Here is a 15,909-nt window from a genome sequence, read left to right as displayed (position 1 = left end):
ATTGATCATGTCTAGGTGTGAGGCTCTATGCTGAGCATTTCACATACACTTCTTTATAAGTTGAATTGTGTCCCCACCCCAATCCACCCCAAAAAATACATTGAAGTCCTATCTCCGAATGTGGCTTGGAAATAGGGTCTTTGCAGAGAGAATCAAGTAATAATGAGATGATTAGAGTGGGCCCTAATCCAATATGACTGGCGTCCTTATAAAAAGGGGAAATTTGTCCACAGAGACAGACACACACACAGGGAAGATGATAGGAAGACCTACAAGAAGAAGGCCTTGTGAAGACAGGATTAGAGTGATGCATCTATAAGCTGAGGAATGCCAGAGATTGCCAGCAAACCACCAGAAGTGAGGAATGGGCAAGGAAGGGTTCCCCCACAGGTTTCAGGGACGGCATGGTCCTGCCAACATTGATTTTAGACTTCTCGCCTACAGAACTGTAAGATAATAAATTTCTGTTGTGTTAAGACACCCAGTTTATGGTACTTTGATACAGCAGCCCAGGAAACTAACATAACTTCTGATCATTTTGACCAAATGATAGGTTTAGGAGGGTACATGACCAAATGTGGCTTACTTATAAATGTTGGCAGACATATTACAATGGCTTTTTTGTCTCCAACATATAGTCAGTAGTTATAATCCTACATACATGGTAGCTTTGCAACTTAATACATTAAGATTAAAGCTCTCAGTAGGGATCCCAGTGGGAGACTACACTGAACCCACTGAGGGGACCGGGCCCCTTTTGAGCTCATCTCACTAATGTTGAGTGCTATAGTCTGAATGTCTCTGTCCCCCTCTCCCAAAAATTCATATGTTGAAAGCTAATCCCCAGTTTATTAGTCCATTCTCACACTGCTATAAAGAACTACCTGAGACTGGGTAATTTATAAAGAAAAGAGGTGTAATTGACACACAGTTCCGCAGGCTGTACAGGAGGCATGGCTGGGGAGGCCTCAGGAAACTTACAATCCACGGCAGAAGGCAAAGGGGAAGCCAGCACATCTTACAGGATAGGAGCAAGAGGCAGAGAGAGTGAAGTGGGGAATGCTGCACACTCTTTCAGACAACCAGATCTTGGGAGAACTCTGTCACAAGACAGCATTAGGGGGATGGTGCTAAACCATTAGAAACCACCCCATGATCCAATCACCTCCCAGTAGGCCCCTCCTCCAACACTGGGATTATAATTCAACATGAGATTTGGATGGGGACACAGAGCCAAAACACAGAACTCAGTATGAAGGTATTTGGAGGTGGGGCCTTTGGGAGGTGATTACGTCATTTGGGCAGAGCCCCCATGAATGGGATTAGTACCCTTATAAAAAGAAGCCCGAAAGGGGTCCCTTACCCTTTCTACCATAAGAGACACAGCGAAAAGACATTCTGGCCATCTATGAAGCAGGACATGGGCTCTCATCAGATGCTGATCCTGCCAATGCCTTGATCTTAGACTTTCTCGCCTCTAGAACTATGAGAAATAAATTTCTGTTGTTTACAAGCCACCTAGTTTATGGTATTTTGTTATAGCAGCCTGAATGGACTCATACAGTGAGGTAGGCCCACCAAAAGCCTGTACAAGGGGTTGAGGGAGAACTTGCTCTGGAGGAAGGAAAGCCAGGCATGACAGGACTTGCTTAGGACAGGCTTTAGATTCTGAATACAGAAAGCCATCACCCTGTGGGTTTCATCCCCAGCTCAGCAACTTCTTGGAATCATATTCAAAGAGAAGGGCCTGTCACCAACAACACTAAAAGCAGCACTGGGTTCACACTATTAAAAAAGGCTGGGGGGAGCTTCTTTTGTACTTTGTGCGTGAGTACTGGGCAGGAGGGAAGAGCCATGGTGGCCAGCAGACATGGAATGATAGCCTGCTGGTTGAAGCAGAAGAGGAAATAAGAGTGGCTGTCACGTGGGCATCTAGACTTTGGAGAGCATGTGTGTAATGTACCATGCAAGTCCTAGAAAGACTTGTGGGGAAAAGAATCTGAAGAGGCTGATGTCCTCCAAGTAGGGCACAAAAGATAATACGAAATGGTCTCAATCATATGTATTTCAAAGGTAACTTATAATCAAGAAAAGATCATTATTTTTACTATCCTGCAGACCTAGTATCCAGCCACTCACACTCCATACACCATGACAATGAAAACTGCTATCGACTGAAGCATACCCTTCAAAAGAGGCCCAGATCAGTCCCAGTTACAATAACTCAAAGAGCTACTCCCAGAATCGCATTTTGCAAGTGAGCCCACATCTGGAGCTTGAACATGCCAGTTGATTGACAGATCAATAGTACTCCCTGCTAGCGTAAGAGATTATTACACAGGTATAGCTATGCCTGAGGTAGGAAAGAAAGCCAAATTCCCAGCTAAGATGTCATCTGGGTTTATAATACAATAAATCTCTCTCTAGAATAGATATTATTTTAGAATTCTAGATATTTGATGGTAGCAGGTGCACTTAACAGGGAAAAATGCTGACTTCAACAAAATATAGCTTAAAGATCTCGTGTAATTTATCCCACTTTCAGAATGCAGGCAACAAGTGCTATCTTCTTTTCTATGTGATTTTGACTCACTTCCCTCATTTAATTTCCTCTTCAGTCCTAGGGGAGGCCTACAAAGCTTAGAGAAAAATCTGTTAAACTGCTATGACAATATTATTTGTCACTTTCCACTCAAGTTCTCTACTACTATAGGTAGAAAGAACAGCCTTTGTAAAGCGTCAAGAGGATTGCTACTAGCGTTCTAAATCTCACCCAAACCTTAATGCCACACAATTAGTAGAATAATATAAAATAAAACTCTTCAAAGTCCCAAATATTTTTCTCCATGTCCCTTTCAACAAAAAGTAAAATCAGATACAAAATTCCCCTGATATCCTCTGGACATCACCACAAGAACAGTGGTCCTCAAATGTCAGGATTCATGAATATTACATGGGGTACTTGTAAAAATATAGTTTCCTGGTCCCCACCCCACACATGCTGATTCATAATCTAAGGGGGTTTGGCCTAGGAATCTGTATTTAATATGCTCCCAGGTGATCTTGAAAAACGTAGTTTCCAACCACACACCTGGAAATACTGCTATAAAATATGTATTCATCCTCAATTACATTATATAGCTGTCAGTTTAGCTATTAATCTACCCCAGAATCCAAAACACAGTTAGACAGCGTTCCATGGTTCTCACCACAGTCACAGGATCAGCCAAGGGGACCCCTGTTCTGAGGACCTAATGGGAGCCCCCAACCCCATTTGCCCCCACTGCCTAGTGAAAAAAAAAATGGATCAGATGAGAATTTGGGGCAAGAACCTATAGGCTACATAGATCCAGGCCCTATAAGTGCCCATCCTTTCCTGGGTTTGCTGCCTTACAGAGGACACGTTCCAACAAGGCCTCAACAGTACAAGGCTTTGAAGAATTGAACCTGGGCAGCCCAACACTGGTTGTGAACCACTTAAATGTCCTCTCAACCTCTTCCCTCCTGACATCCAACCAGAAAAGGTACTGAGGTGACTCTCAGACTCTCCTAGGGTGACCAACCATCCTGGTTTGTCCAGGACTGGGAAAGTTAGTAGGATGTAGGACTTGCAAGGATGAAACTAAGAAAATCCAGGGCAAACCAAGATAAAATGGTCCCCTACTCCCAATTCTAACAGTATCTCAAGAGTCACCTCCTCAGAGCATAGGTGTTACCAGCACCACGGAGGCAACACCATGGGGGAGTTCAGACAGAGGTGGCAGGGCTTGGCCAGGCAAAAGGCTCTCAGAGGAGGAAGAATTCTGGCCAGGACACCACTCACTGAGAGGCTACTCCTACCTAGGCCAGGCCCAGGTTCAGGCCCATAAGGTTGGGTTTGAAAACAGAAAACTCAGAGTCCTTGAGGGGTACCTTTAAACCAAGAGCTCAAAGAGATCAATTCACATGAGGTCCTTGCTGTCATATAAATCTCAGTCTCCAGAATCTAAAGCAGAAACACAGTTATTGCAAATAAGCAATTGAGTTTTCCATTCAAGGAGTTTAAACTCACTTTATCTACTAGATAAGGTCTAGAAAATAGAGGAAAACTAAAGAGTTAACAAATGCAGAAAAGAACTTCAGGTAGTGATAAGAAGAGATAAAGAAAAGGAGGGACAGTACTACTGGATAACCTTAAATGGCTCTTAAGTACCATGGCTGTCCACTGGAATCCCCTTTAAAGCTTTAAAAACACTGATGCCTGGGCCACACTCAGAGGCTTGGATTTAATTTAGTCTGGGGTGAAACTGGGCTTTGGGATCTGTTAAGACTGCCCTGGTGATTCCAACATATAAGCCAAGGGCGAAAACCCTGCTGCAGGTGGGAAGCGCAGGTCTGTCTGAGGAGACATTTGAGTTGAGGCCTTAGTAAGCGGGAGAGAGCTAGGCAAAGAGTATATCAGAAAGTGCAAGCCCTGAAGCAGAAATGATCTTGGTGTTCTAGAAACAGAAACAACGTAAGCTCTGGAGAGCAGGGACTTTGTGCCTACAACCTGAGGCCTAGACCAGTACCTGAAACATAATAGAGTCTTAATGTATTTTTGTTGAGAGCGTTAATTTAAAAAAAGTCCAACGTACCTGAAACAAAGTGAGAAAACAGGAGAAAAGCATAAGGCAAAGGATAGAAAACAAGTTATGACAAGGTTGTTCCCTATGGGCCACAGATGAGCCTTTACTCTCAGTATAACCAAAGCCACTGGAGGGTTTCAAACAGGAGAGCAACATTTTGCTTTTTAAAAAGATCATTCTGGACTTCTACATCTGTAAAATGGAGTAGATATACTTTTCCCTATTTGTCCCACTAAGGTACCATTTAAAACTCTGGACATTGTATATAACAAACATGAGAAGATTCTGAAAGTAGAGATGAAACCACCTTTGCAGTTATGACAGCAAAAGAAGTCTAGCATGACTGACTCCATCTTGCTTCCAGCCTCACAGGCTAGCTATCCTCACTCATTCCTGGGCAAAGGGCAAGCTAACCATGAGAAGAATTTCGTTTATAGTTTAACTTTGAAGAAAGGATGGTAATAGGCATCAGTAGAGGCCTAGCAGAGAGCTAGAAGTGCCACCGCTACCCAGCTCCTCTTCCATATCAACAGAGGCCAGATGGGGAACCTGAACATATATCCTCAATTGACACTAACAAAGCATCCCCTATCATGGTGGTATCACAAAACACCAACTAAAACTCAATACAATAAAAACTAATACAAAGAAAAAAACATTTGAAAATAGTAAGCACAAGAGAAATGACATCTTACCAATAAGGGACAAGCAACTAGAATGAGAGTAGATTTCTCACCAGAAATCATGCAGGTCAGGAAGAAGTGACACAACATTTTTCACGTGCTGAAAGAAAGTTTTCAAACCAGAATTGCATAGCCAGTGAAAATATTCTTCAGGAATGAAGGAGAAGCAGACCTACCCTAAAAGAAAGGATTTTTCAAAAAGTCTCTTAGAAAGAAAATTATAAAAGGAGGGATACTGGGATATCAGAAAAAAAAAAGAAAGACAATAGAAATAGTAAAATTATCAAAAAATATAATTTTTTCTCAAGTTTTCTAAATTACTTTTAATAATTGAAGCAAAAAATTATAACACTGTCTAATGTGGTTCTAAATGCAGATAGAGGAAATAATTACAACTAAAAAACTGGAAAGGGTAAAGGGACATAAAGGGAGAAAAAGTTTCTATACCAGGAACTGGTAAAGCAATGGTACCAGCAGACTGTGATAAGTTCTGTGTATTTAATAGATTGCCTAGAGCAACCACTAAGAAAGAAATATAGGGGGTGCATTAAAAAACAACAATGAATTCTTCAGAAAAAGTTCAACTAACCCACAGGAAATCAGGAAAAATAAATAAAAAACAGAGAGAATAAACAGAAAACAAAAAATAAAATAGCAGACTTAAGCCCTAACATACCAATAATCACACTAAATGCAAATGGTCCAAATACAGCAATTAAAAGAAAGAGACTGACAGAGCAGATCAAGAAATATGACTCAACTACACACTATCTCCAAGAGACTCACTTCAAATATAATGTTATATACGGGTTGAAAGTAAAAGGATGGAAATAGATGTATCATGCAAACATAAAGAAGTCATGAGGCCAGGCGCAATGGCTCACACCTATAATCCCAGCGCTTTGGGAGGCCAAGGAAGGCCTCACTTAAGGTCAGTAGTTCAAGACCAGCCTAACATGGTGGAACCCCATCTCTACAAAAATACAAAAATTAGCCAGGCATGGTAGCATGTGCCTGTAATCCCAGCTACTTGGGAGACTGAGGCATGAGAATTGCTTGAACCTGGGATGTGGAGGTTGCAGTGAACCAAGATCACCCCACTGCACTCCAGCCTGGGTGACAAGGCAAGACTCTGTCTCAAAAAAAGAAGGCATGCTTATCTTAATATCAGATAAAATAGATGTATTAGTCCATTCTCACACTGCTATAAAGAACTACCCAGGACTGGATAATTTTTAAAGAAAGAGGTTCAATCAGTTCACAGCCCTGCAGGCTGTACAGGCTTCTGCTTCCGGTAAGGTCTCAGGAAACTTACAATCATGATGAAAGGTGAAGGGGAGGCCGGCACATCTTTACATAGCCAGCGGGAGAAAGAGTAAAGGGGGAGGTGCTACACACTTTCAAACAACCAGATCTCGTGAGAACTCTATCACAAGACAGCACATGGGAGATGGTGCTAAACCATTAGAAACTACCTTCATGATTCAATCACCTCCCACCAGGCCCCTCTTCCAACACTGGGGATTACAATTCGACATGAGTTTTGGATGAGGACACAGAGTCAAACCATATCAAAAAAACTTTGGAACAAAGAAAATTACCAGATACACAGAGAGACATATATAGTGATAAAAGGGCCAATCAAATTAAGAAGATATAGTAATCCTAAATGTATATGCATCAAACAACAAAATGTGTGATGCAAAAGCTTAGAATTAAAAGCAGAATTAGATAAATCCACAGTTATAGTGGGAGATGTCAACCCACCCCTCTTTCAGCAACTGATAAAACTAGACAGAAAATCTGCAGGGAAAGAGAAGAATTCCATAACACCATCAAGCAACAATATCTAATTGACATTTATAGAACATACCACCCAGCAACAGGAGAATACACAGTATTTTCAAATGCCCACAGGATTATCAAGATAAACTTATCTGTGGCCATAAAATAACCCTAATAAACCCTAATAAAATAACCCTAATAAATTTTTAAAACTTGAAATCATACAAAGTGTGTTCTCCAACCACAATGGAATCAAACTAGAAATTAGTAAAAGAAAGACAACAGAAAAATCTTCAAGTATTTGAAAGTTAAACAACGTATTTCTATGTTATTCATGGGCTGAAAAGGTGTTTCAACATAAATGAAAGAATATGTTGAACTTAACAAAAATGAAAATATGTATGACGTATCAAAATTTGTGGGACATAGCTAAAGCAGTGTTGAGAGAGAAATTTACACTACTAAAAGCTTATAATTAGGAAGGAGAAAATGTCTCAGATAAGCTCCCAACTCAAAAACCTAAAAAAAGCAAAGCAAAAAAAAAAAGAAAACCTAAAAAAAGAAAAGAAAGCAGAAAGGAAGAAACATTAAGGAGTAGAAATCAATGAAATTTAAATCAGAAAAACAAAAGATAAAAATCAAGGAAATAAAGAACTGGTCCTTTGAAACGATTAATGAAATTGATAGACCCCCTAGCAAGATTGACAAAGACAAAGAGAGAGAAGACACAAGCTACTAGTGTCAGGAACAAAATGGGATAGCTATATGGATCCTGCAGACATCAACAGTATAATAAGGAAATAACCATACACACATAAATTTGACTATTCCTTGAAAAACATAAGCTACCACAGCTCACACAATATGAAACAGATCATTTGAACAAACTTGTCACTACTAAGAAAACTTAATATGTTAAAACACTTTCCCAAAAAGAAATCTCCAGGTCCAGACAGTGTCACTGGTGAATTCTACCAAATGTTTAAAGAAGAATTAACATCAATTCCACATAGTCTCTTCCAAAAAACAGAAGAGAAAGGAACACATCATTTTATTAAGCTAGTGTAACCCTGATACCAAAATCAAAGAAAGTACAAAAAAAGAGTACAGACCAATATCCCTCATGAATAGATACACAAAAAGTCTTAACAAAAGATTAGCAAATAGAATTCAATAATACTTTAAAATAATTATACACCATTCCCAAGCCTGCTTTCAACATTTGAAAATCAATCAACATAATCTACTCTATTAACACACTAGAGAAGAAAATCACAATTAAGTCAATGAAGAAAAAGCACATGACAAATTTTAACACCTATTCATACAAAAACTCAGAAAAATGGGAATACAGGGAAACCTCCTAAATGTGATAAACATTTACAGAACACTGACAGCTAACATTATACGGTCAGGCATCACTTTATGACAGAGATTCATTCTGAGAAAGGTGTCAGTAGGTAATTTCATCACTGTGTAGCATTGCGGAGTATACTTACACAAACCTAGATGGCACAGTCTACTACACACCTAGGCTACATGATACAGCCTATTGCTTCTAGGCTACAAACCTGTACAGGATGTCACTGTACTGAACACTGAAGGCAATTGTAAATATTTGCATATCTAAACATGGAAAAGGTATGGTAAAAATATGGTATAAAAGATTTTTAAAATGGTACACTTGTATAGGGCACTTACCATGAATGGAGTTTGCAGGACTAGAAGTTTCTCTAGGTGAGTCACTGGGTAAGTGGTGAGTGAATGTGAAGGCCTAAGACATGACGCTTACTGTAGACTTTACAAACATCATATACTTAGGCTACACTAAATTTATTTTAAAAACAAAGTGAGCAATTGCGCTATGACATTACAATGGCTACAGTGTCACTGGGGTTAAGAATTTTTCAGGTATAATCTGAAGGGGCCACCATCATATATGCGGTCCATCGCTGACTGAAACTTTGCTAAGCACATGACTATACATGACGGTGAAAGACTGAATGCTTTCTCCCCAGGACTGGGAACAATTCAAGGAAATCCATTATCAATACCCTTTTTCAAAATAATGCTAGAAGTTCTACATACATATGGTATGATTCTCTCCATATAACATTCTTGAAAAGACAAAAATCATAGAAATGGAGAACAGATTGGTGGTTGCTAGGGGTTAAGGGAGGGTTAAAGAGAGCGTAGTGTGGAAGGGAAGTAGGTGTGGTTGTAAAAGGGCAACAGAGGGCTCCTTGTGGTGATGGAAACATCTGTGTCTTGACCTATCAATGTCCATATCCTGGCTGTGATATTGTACTACAATAATGCAAGATGTTACCATCAGGGGACATTGGGTTAAGAGTACATGGGATCCGTATATTATTTCTTACATCTGCACGTCAATCTACAGTTAGCTCAAAATAGAATGTTTAATTTAAAAACAAAAAAATCGAGAGAGTGGGGACGTCCTGCTTCGGAGCGGGAATCTTTGTTGCGCCAGCGACTAAAAAGAGAATTAAATATGGGTGATGTTGAGAAAGGCAAGAAGATTTTTATTATGAAGTGTTCCCAGTGCCACACCGTTGAAAAGGGAGGCAAGCACAAGACTGGGCCAAATCTCCATGGTCTCTTCGGGCGGAAGACAGGTCAGGCCCCTGGATACTCTTACACAGCCGCCAATAAGAACAAAGGCATCACCTGGGGAGAGGATACACTGATGGAGTATTTGGAGAATCCCAAGAAGTACATCCCTGGAACAAAAATGATCTTTGTCGGCATTAAGAAGAAGGAAGAAAGGGCAGACTTGATAGCTTATCTCAAAAAAGCTACTAATGAGTAATAATTGGCCGCTGCCTTATTTATTACAAAACAAATGTCTCGTGACTTTTTTATGTGTACCATACTTTAATAGATCTCATACACCAGAATTCAGATCATGAATGACTGACAGAATATTTTGTTGGGCAGTCCTGATTTAAAACTAAGACTGGCTTATGGTTAAATGAGTATGTTCAGTTTTTGAATTTTAATAGTAATTCCAATTCAGTAAATACTATCACTGTTTACCTCTTCTAAAGATATGATTAGACTTTGTTAGTAATGTTCAACTTTTCGCAAAGATGGTGAGTGCCATCTTAAAACTTACTGGAGACTGGTTTTATATTTAGATTTATATAGCTGGTTATGTGAATATATTTAAATACTGGGGAAATTCCTTCACTGTCTCAGAACCAAGCAAGATTCACCTGTGTTTTGTGTTCATTTGCCTCTTAAAGGCAAGGGTTGAAGATAAATAAGGTAGCAATGTCTAGAATTTTGGCCTTAACGATGCCAATCTAATTATAATTCCCTGTATTTAAAATGGTTCCTTTTACTTATTGAAAAGCATTTTAGTATGGTTTATGTGTAATATTAAAGATTATTCAACACTTCTCACATCTTACAAATCTATAAGGCCACATGCTTTTAAAATAGTAGCAAGTTAAACTTCACTCTGAATTCTTTACAATCTAAGTCAAACTAAGTTATAATATAGGATTGTCTTTAAACAGCCATTCAGAAACATAAATCTGTAGAACTGTGTATTTGTGATTGGGAATGGTGCTTTTTGCCAACTTAAAAGGATTAAAGTAGTGGAGATATACACAAATTTTAAAATTATGTGTGATCGCAAGACTAAAGATAATTAAAAAGAAAACCACAGATCAAAAAAACAAAACAAAACAAAAATCACCCTGTCAGCTGTGGGGAGAATGAATGATTAAACAAACAAACAAACAAAAAACAATAGTGGCAAAAGACAGACCTATTAGGAAAACATAAAGTTATCCAGGCAAGAGATGACCATGCTAGAACTAACATGCTAGAAGTTGAAACAAGGAGAAGTAGATAGATATGGGACATACAGAGAGGGAGAATCAACAATATTTGTTGATAAATTAGCTGTGGAGAATGAAACAAAAAGTCGAAAATGACTTCAAGGTTTCTTACTTGAACAACTAGACAGATAATGCCATCATTTACTGAGATAAGGACAATTCTGTTCTACAGAAACATTTGAGATTTAAGATTTAAAACATTTGATATTGTTACAATTGCCCCTACACATGAAGAGCTTTCAAGGTTTAACACAAGCTACAGTACTTTGAATAAAATCTATGAAGAAAACATAAGCCTAAAAAGTCCAAAAATAAGCAAGTACTGCTGAGTCACAAACTCTCAATTCCATCATTTTTTCAAGAATTTTAATACCAGAGCAAGATGGGGTTCCTTACCCTGAAGTTGTAAACAAACTGTCTACTTAAAATATTTTTTTTCCACTCGAACTGATATTGTCATGTAGGTGTTTTCTTCCTGAGGTCAGACAAGGATGCTTCACCTAGTTAGACATAATTGGATGACCTTAGAAAACTTATTTCCCCGAAACACGTGATGAGGATCTGCAGCTTAAATGAACACATCCAGGACTCAGTCTTTTCTTTTAAGGCAATGCTTGGTTCTCATCCATTACCATCAACTCTTGTTTTCCTCACAAATGGGAGTCAGTGGGCTGCAGCCCCTGGTTGTCATAGCAACTGCAATTTCACACACCAAAATGGTTTTCTCAGAACACAGACTTCGAGTAGCACTTTTTTTCCAACATATATTTTAGCACATGAAGAATTTGATGTCATTTCCAGTCATCTCTTTTGTCTGAGATATGTTTTGCTTATATAATGTCACAGTGACTAAAGACCAAGACCAAAAAAAGATTTCCAGCTTTGTACCTTAATTAGACCTTTGATTGTAAGTGCTTCCTTGGCTGCTATCGGCTCCTGAACAGTCTGCTTTGGGTATTGTGTCCCAGGAATATCATAAAGACATGTAATCAGATTCAGCCTACAAGGCAACAATAATCTACTGAAATATCCTGAAGGAAAGGTCCTACATATCCCTTTCTTTCATGCTCTTATTCTTTTAGTCTAGTGTTTCCTGCTGGCCAAGAAAAGGAAAAAAAAAAAAGAATGATGAATTTTCTCAATTGTAATATTATGAGAAATAGGGAAAAAATCATGAAGGCAGTGGTTTTTTGTTTGACGGGTTTCCAAACGGCCTTAGAGTGCATCTACAGTACCACTCCCTCTATCTCATCCATGGCAAACAATGAAAATCTACAACAGCCCTCTTTCCCTCTGAGCCCAGTATAAAACCTCAGAATCTTTCTCAAGACAACATTCCAGACATGAGCAATTTGCCATCTGGGGGCTAGAATCTTAGCTAGTGTTTCAAAATATCAAGTTCAGCACTCTGTTTAACTGTAGGAGTCAAAAACCAATCCTTACACAAGAGCTAAGATTTTGCAAAACAATCTGAAAACTAGTCTGAATAACTCACTTGCAAAGTGAACTAGTCCACACTCATCAACTCAGGCAGTTAAAATATGATGTTAATGCAAAGTCACAGAGGAATCCCAGATGGGTCTCTTAGCCTTTCGCTCTTGCCCAAACACTGACTGTATTCTTAGCCTAACCAGCTATGCCACAAGTATATACTATATCAGACATTTTTAAGTGTCAGCTTTTAAAAGTATGTACAAATATCAGCTCAAAACTATCATTACTAACAGAAAAGCAATTGAGAGCACGTATTTAAATATAAGCCCATTAGGAACACAGTTTATGTGTCTTACCATTATATCCACAATGTCTAGAGTAATATTTGGCACATAATAGGCACTCAAAAAGTACTTGTTACCTTCACACCCATTAGGATAACTATTATTAAAAAATATACAAACAGAAAATAACAAGGTGAGGATGTGAAGAAACTGGAACTCTTGTGCACTCTTGATGACAATGGAAAATAGTATCGCTGCTATGGAAAACAGTATGGAGGTTCCTCAAAAAAATTAAAAAATAGAACAATTATATGATCCAGCAATCTAATTTTGGGGTACATATACAAAAGAACTGAAATCTGAATCTTGAAGAGATATTTGCACACTCATGGTCATTGCAGCATTATTCATAATAGCCAAGAGGTGGAAGCAACCTAAATGTCCATCAATAGATGAATGGATAAAGAAAACATGATATATACACACAGTGGAAAGTTATTCAGCCTTAAGAAGAAAAGAAATTCTGACATATACTAAAACATAGATGAACCTTGAGGACATTATACCAAGTGAAATCAGCCAGTCACAAAAAGACAAATGTGATTCCACTTATACGAGGTATCTAAAGTAGTCAAATTCATAGACACGGAAAGTAGATTGGTGGTTTCCAGGAACTGGGGGAAGGAGGAAAAGGGGAGTTGTTGTTTAATGGATGTAGAGTGGCAGTTTTGCAAGATGAAAAGTTCTAGAGATTAGTTGTACAACAATGTGCATACAGTTAACACTACTAAGCTATACACTTGAAATGGTTAAGATGGTAACTTTTATGTTATATTTTAACACAATTTTTTAAAATACCTATTAAATCGACGAACTGAAAGACTTCTTTCTCCTCTAGAATAGTGTCTCTCAATCAGAAGTGATTTTGTGCCCCAGGGAACATTTGGCAATGTAAGGAGACATTTTTGGTTGTCATAGGTGGGAGTAGGAGTGCCACTGGCATCTAGAAGATGGAGGCCAGGGATGCTATTAAACATCCTACAAAGCACAAGACATCACCAAACAACAAAAAATTATCTGGTCTCACAATGTTAATAGTGTCAGGTTGATAAATCCTGCTCAAGAGTTTTCTGTTCAATAAGAGTATCTATATAAAATGCACAGCTCAGAGCCTTAATGTTAGCCTTATAATGATCATCATCATCATTATTATTATTATTTAACTCTAGGTTAAGACTGAGAAGTTTTTATTTCCTTAACTTGTATTTGACACAGTAAACTGAGGTCAAGTTGCCTACAAAATGAGTCTACCATACATCCTTCCATATTTGCCATCAAGAAACTATTGAGGGAAAGGGAAAGAGAGTCTGTAATACATTCAAAAGTCTCATGCTTCTGGCTAACCCCATCTCAGAGCACTGCCCAGATCAAGACTTTCCTGAGTTGCTCAGGAAAGCAGACGATAAGGATCCCCAGACAATAAGGTTCTCCCAAGGCAATCAGGACCTGTGATATAAACTCTAGACCAAAAGAAAATCTCAGATGTCCTCTCATTCTAGTGTCTCTTCCCAAAGATTAGGCCATTTGTTTGAGGTTTGAATCAGTTCCTTTAGATGATTATATAACCAAAATGGTGTCCAGGGTCTCTCTAATACTATACCATAAGGAGTGGAAATTTCCTTGAACTCCTTACTTTTATGGTATAGAAAACTCCAAAGTATTACCTAAGACTTCTATGAATTATGTCCTATGAATTTAGAATCTCAGGGCCTGTAGCCATTTGTGCTCACTCTATCGTGTTCCCTGACATAGTCTTAGTTTCTCTTTATTGATCTCCATTAAAACAAAATAAAATAATAACAAAAATCTAGCCACACCAAGAGTTCTGTGATTTGGGGTTACTTCTCTGAAATCTTCGTAGGGAGCATAGAAATCAGTCACATAGAGGAAGACTCAACAGTGTCTCCTGTTGTGGTCATTCTCCCCTCTCCTTCCTTGGTTCCCCTCCCACTCAGAAGTAAATCAAGTCAGGCACACTGGCTCATACCTGTAATCCTAACACCTTGGGAGCCTGCGGTGGGAGGATCACTTGAGGCCAATAGTTCAAGACCAGCCTGGGAAACATGGTAAGACATCCCCCTACCACACCCCTAGTCTCTAAAAAGATAATAATTAGCCGGGTGTGGTGGTGCACACCTGTGATCCCAGCTACTTGGGAGGCTGAGGTGAAAGAATCACCTGAGTCAAGGAATTCAAGGCTGCAGTGAGCTATGATCATGCCGCTGCACTCCAGCCTGGGTAACAGTGTGACACCCTGTCTCAGAAAAAAAATAAAAAAATAAATAATTCATTCCCTTCCTTGGAAATCTTGAAACTTGTCCCAAGGGGTCTTATTATGCCAACTCATCAAAGAACTCTCTTAACAAAGATGGATCTTTCCCAGAAGGAATTTTCATAGTACCTGCTAAGAGAATACTATTTTCTCCATGTATTACAATGACAAACTACATTGCCAATGGTATTTTAAAATCCTTCCTCCAAAATTACGAAGAACCTTCCAATAAAGAAGCCACATTCTCCGTTTTATTCTTCCCCCAATTTCGTCTCCTGTGTCCCAACTACAGTGAAGGCATGAGGAATTCAAATAAGCCGTGGTCCAATTTCTCGTCAATTCACAGCCCACCTAAAATGCTACACTACATTGAGGAATAATTGCAGAGATTAGAGATCATGTATTTCCCAAGCATCTCCTGCCACTAGTGTACAGAGGCATGATTTCAATTCCACCAAGAAGACACCTGTGTGACCTGTGTGACCAGCTTGAGTGGCAAGAAAGGGCAGCACCTATGGGAAGAGTGGAGCCTCTGATGAGCACAGCAGCAGGAGCTTTGGTTCTGGCAAGCAGCTGTGGTAGAATTTCTGGCATCCAAGCCCCAGCATTATAAAGGCCACTAGAATAGTGTGGCTGGGGATTTTCTGGGCTGCACTGCCTTTGGTTGAATTGTTTCTGTTTGTAACTCAGTTGAGTTCTGTGGCCATCTCTAAGATTCTGTAAGTTGCCAAATACCCTCTAACAAAATACTCATCAGCTGAGCAAAGTGGATTCTGCTGTTTGCAACCAAAAACTCTAATCAAAGACAGTTAGTTAACTTTGGGGAGGGGATACCTGGATTGTCCTGGAAATTAACAGCAATAACACAGTAACACTTACTAAACTTACTAAGTTCTAACCACCTTACATATGTAA

The 15,909-nt window shown here is 39.0% G+C and overlaps 2 protein-coding genes across 2 annotated transcripts in view; one reads left to right on the top strand and one right to left on the bottom strand.

Annotated features, from left to right (window-relative positions):
* GPR176 (G protein-coupled receptor 176) overlaps window positions 1–15,909 on the bottom strand; it is a 123,288-nt gene that overhangs the window by 43,866 nt on the left and 63,513 nt on the right. The window lies entirely within an intron of this gene.
* On the top strand, window positions 9,523–10,495 carry LOC111524229 (cytochrome c). Its single transcript, XM_023189354.1, has one exon. The coding sequence runs from the start codon at window positions 9,588–9,590 to the stop codon at window positions 9,903–9,905; it is 318 nt and encodes a 105-aa protein (XP_023045122.1). The 5' UTR covers window positions 9,523–9,587; the 3' UTR covers window positions 9,906–10,495.

This window comes from Piliocolobus tephrosceles, chromosome 6, assembly GCF_002776525.5.
Source record: "Piliocolobus tephrosceles isolate RC106 chromosome 6, ASM277652v3, whole genome shotgun sequence".
Classification (NCBI taxonomy): Eukaryota; Metazoa; Chordata; class Mammalia; order Primates; family Cercopithecidae; genus Piliocolobus; species Piliocolobus tephrosceles.
This window is presented reverse-complemented; position numbering and strand designations above follow the sequence as displayed.

What these genes read in the sequence shown, in the direction of transcription:
- LOC111524229 (XM_023189354.1), top strand. Translation starts at nt 9,588, where the DNA reads ATGGGTGATGTTGAGAAAGGCAAGAAGATTTTTATTATGAAGTGTTCC.